Below are 3,679 nucleotides of genomic sequence, written 5' to 3' on the forward strand. Positions count from 1 at the left end.
CGGCCAGGGGCTTCATAAAATCTAAAGCCGCTCAAACTTGTCACAAGAATGGGTCCTCATGCATGGGTAGTGATGGTTCTGATGGTGGTGGTAGGTGTGTTCCAAGGATCTCTGCTTAGAACCAAGAACCAAGTGGCCTAAACTTTAGAAAATAAAGTAAAATGTCAACTTAGCGTTCTGTGTTTCAAATCTGCTGTATGACCTGGCTAATGCATTTCCCCCTAAAATCAAAGGACCTTCTGGAAGACAACCACTGCTTAAATCAGAGTGTTCCCATATTTTAAAAAGGCGAAAGGGCAGTGCTGGCCGCGAGGTTCCGAAGCCACAGCCATCAAGGCGATCTGGCGCGGTCTGCAACTCCCTCCGAGAAAAAGGCCCCGAGGAGCACTCACTGGACACGTGCTGAGCCGCGGCCGGACACTGGCTCAGGGCCTGTGACGCGAGGGTGTCAAGCTCCTCCAGGTCGTCGGCAGTGAAGTCCCCATGCGCGCCAAACGGGTCGTCAGGGTCCGGGGCAGCGGCCGCGGAGAAGCCCCGGGCCCGCTTGCTCGGGGGGTGCCCGGTGCCCGGCGGCGGGCCGGGGCGAGGCGCCGGGGTCTCGCTCCGCCTCTTGCTGCCTGGCGCAGAGGTCCCCGCCATGTTTTCCGCTCACCCCAAGTATCCGACAGCGGCAAGCCAGACTCGCCTACCTCCAGGCCCGAGAACTGGACCAACCGCCCGCGCGCCGCGGCTTGCCTCCACAGCGAGTGCCCCGCCCCTGGCCCAGGGGCCAATCAGCTGGCAGGCGGAGGGCGCGGAAGAATGACGAAAGTCCTAGCGTGCCGCCAAACCCGGCCGTGCCAGGTGTTCAGAGGTCCACGGTGGAATTCGGCAGGTTTGCTGCAAGGACTCAATGCAGCACGACCCGTTACCGGAGAGGCGGGTCGGAGGCGCACCGGCTCCGCCGCGCAGGTGGCTTTACGCTCTCTCCCTGGCACTCTGTGGAGGAGGGCTGCGCAGGAGCAGCTTGCCCTAGCATTTAACGCGTGTTGCGTTTGAGTCGAGCCAGGCAGCATTCAGGGATGTGGTCTCCGTGACCTCGCTTTCGTTCTCCCGCCAGACCCACTTCCTACAAACCCCGAGGCTTTCTTGAGGAGAGTGGAATTTGTTGGATGAGGAGTATGAATAGAGCTGTCGTGTGCAGACATCTTCGGATATAGTGAATGTTTCACATATGTACATTTGAGGTAGGCCCAGGGAGGAGGAAAGTCCGAGGAGTGATGTTTGGAGCTGTTCCTGTGTGGGAGGGGGTGGGAGCTGCCCAGGCTGTTAACATTCATTCCTCTGAGTGCTGGAGTGTTCTTTTTTTCTGAGCCCTGGTTATATAGAATAGGGCTGAGGAGGTCAAGGAAGTCCCTCTGTAAATGGCACCTGGGTTGTCCTACAGGTTGAGTCAAGTTAGCAGGATAGAGGGGTAGGAGGCTGGCACAAAAGACTAACACGAGAATTCTACATTGAAAGGGAGGCCACAGAAAGGCCAGGTCAGTTACCTGTGGCGAAGACAGAGGTAAAGCTTCACAAAGGAGCAGCAATTTGAGGTGGGCTTGCGTGCCTGACAAATTTTATTGGGCAGCTGTGGTATGCAGAACAGCCGCAATAGAGAACTGGCAATGGAGAGTAACAGGAGCAAGACCCTTTCAGCCTTATCTGCTCAGTGCCAAACTTCACCTGTGAGTGTCCTAGGAATGTTTGTGAAGGCATTAAATAAAAAGATTAAATGAAAAAGAGAGTGCTATCAGGGCCTACAATGTCTAAGGAGTTGAAAGTTTTTTGGAGTAACTGGTAGTCTCCCTCAGATAGCTGCCCAAATGTTGCATGCTTAATTGCTGCAGGACTCTGGTCCTGGAAAGAGACAGGATTGTTCATTTGTTAAAGGGGGATAGGTTCCACCAAGTAACTTGCTCTCACAAACAGTGTCGATCACTGGTGCTCAGGTTTGTTTTAGCAGCATACGGCTGGGTGCCAGCTGGCAAGGCCCCATAGGGAATGTCTGAAGCCTATAGAAGGGTGCTCCTGGCTGTGCAACTTTCTGGAGAGGACCAACACAGGCTTCCCCCCACCCCCCATCCTGCGTTAATATCTAGTACATTAATCATGAAAGTTTTAAATATTCTAAAACCTAGTTTTGATTTAGCAAAGTCCCATAATGGTTCCAGAGCTCTCTTTGAAAATACATTCAGAGAAATCTCAGTATTATTATTATTATTCCTGCTCTGTCGCCGGGACTGCACTGCCGGATCTCAGCTCACTGCAAGCTCCGCCTCCCGGGTTTACGCCATTCTCCTGCCTCAGCCTCCCGAGTAGCTGGGGAGTTGGCCGGGCGCGGTGGCTCAAGCCTGTAATCCCAGCACTTTGGGAGGCCGAGACGGGCGGATCACGAGGTCAGGAGATCGAGACCATCCTGGCCAACACGGTGAAACCCCGTCTCTACTAAAAAATACAAAAAACTAGCCGGGCGAGGTGGCGGGCGCCTGTAGTCCCAGCTACTCGGAGGCTGAGGCAGGAGAATGGCGTAAACCCGGGAGGCGGAGCTTGCAGTGAGCTGAGATCTGGCCACTGCACTCCAGCCCGGGCGACAGAGCAAGACTCCGTCTCAAAAAAAAAAAAAAAAAAAAAAAAAATCATAGTTGTATTAAGGGCCTGGGAGGGAAATCCAAATACTTGTGCTTCTGAATTAATTTTTTTTTTTTAAATACAGGGTCTTGTTCTGTCTCCCAGGATGGAGTGCAGTGGTGTGATCTTGGCTCACTGCAGCCTCAAACTCCTGGGCTCAAGTGATCCTCCCACCTCAGCCTCCCAAATAGCTGAGACTACAGAAGTGCACCAGCACACCCAGCTAAGCGTTTTAATACATATTTAGCATACATTATGGTCTCTGTCTTTGCATTTAGTGAGGGGCAAGGGGTAGGTATGCCTGGGACTCCAGTCCTGGGCAGCAGGAGGTAGAGTGAGCCCGTTTTGCCTCACCCCCAACTCCTTGCCTGGCACTGGCACCCCCTCCATCCACCAGCAAGTGGGCTGGGGCTTCCCGCAGCTGCTGCCCTGGACCTGTTTGGTGTGCATGGGGACTTCACTGCCAGCAACTTGGAGGATCATATCATTTGCCCTGCCCTGCCTCTTCCACAGTAGAGAAGTTCCTTGACAACAGGAACTGTTCCCTGGTACGTACCCCAGTGCCTGCATATAGCACACGCCTTACATGAACAGATGAACAAGTCTCACCAAAACATTTGGCAATCTGGATGTCACAATTTCAAGATGGGTTTTAAAAGCACAAATTCTAGTCAGGCACAGTGGCTCATGCCTGTAATCCCAGCACTTTGGGAGGCTGAAGCAGGCAGATCACTTGAGGTCAGGAGTTTGAGACCAGCCTGGCCAACATGGTGAAATCCCAGCTACTAAAAATACAAAAAATTAGCCAGGCATGGTGGCAGGTGCCTGTAACCACAGCTACTTGGGAGGCCAAAGCATAATACCTTGAACCTGGGAGGTGGAAGGTGCACTGAGCAGAGTTCATGCCACTGCACTCCAGCCTGGGTGAGAGAGACTCCACCCCCTCCCCCACCAAGAAAAAAACGTGCAAATTCTTCCACTAACCTCATGTAAGGTATTGTCAGGCATACAACACAGGAGAAGGACA

General features: G+C 53.2%; 1 protein-coding gene across 3 annotated transcripts in view; it reads right to left on the reverse strand.

The window, feature by feature from the left end:
- ATRIP (ATR interacting protein) overlaps positions 1 to 775 on the reverse strand; it is a 30,269-nt gene extending 29,494 nt beyond the window's left edge. For 2 of the 3 annotated variants that reach the window (XM_011939169.1, XM_011939168.1), the window contains exon 1: positions 393 to 775. In XM_011939169.1, the coding sequence (XP_011794559.1) occupies positions 393 to 639 (247 nt within the window). In that variant the 5' untranslated portion in view covers positions 640 to 775. The remainder of the gene's footprint in view (positions 1 to 392) is intronic. The other variant, XM_011939170.1, reaches the window with a different exon arrangement.
- Between the last annotated feature and the right edge of the window lie 2,904 nt (positions 776 to 3,679).

This window comes from Colobus angolensis, unplaced genomic scaffold, assembly GCF_000951035.1.
Source record: "Colobus angolensis palliatus isolate OR3802 unplaced genomic scaffold, Cang.pa_1.0 Scaffold18, whole genome shotgun sequence".
Taxonomy (NCBI): domain Eukaryota; kingdom Metazoa; phylum Chordata; class Mammalia; order Primates; family Cercopithecidae; genus Colobus; species Colobus angolensis.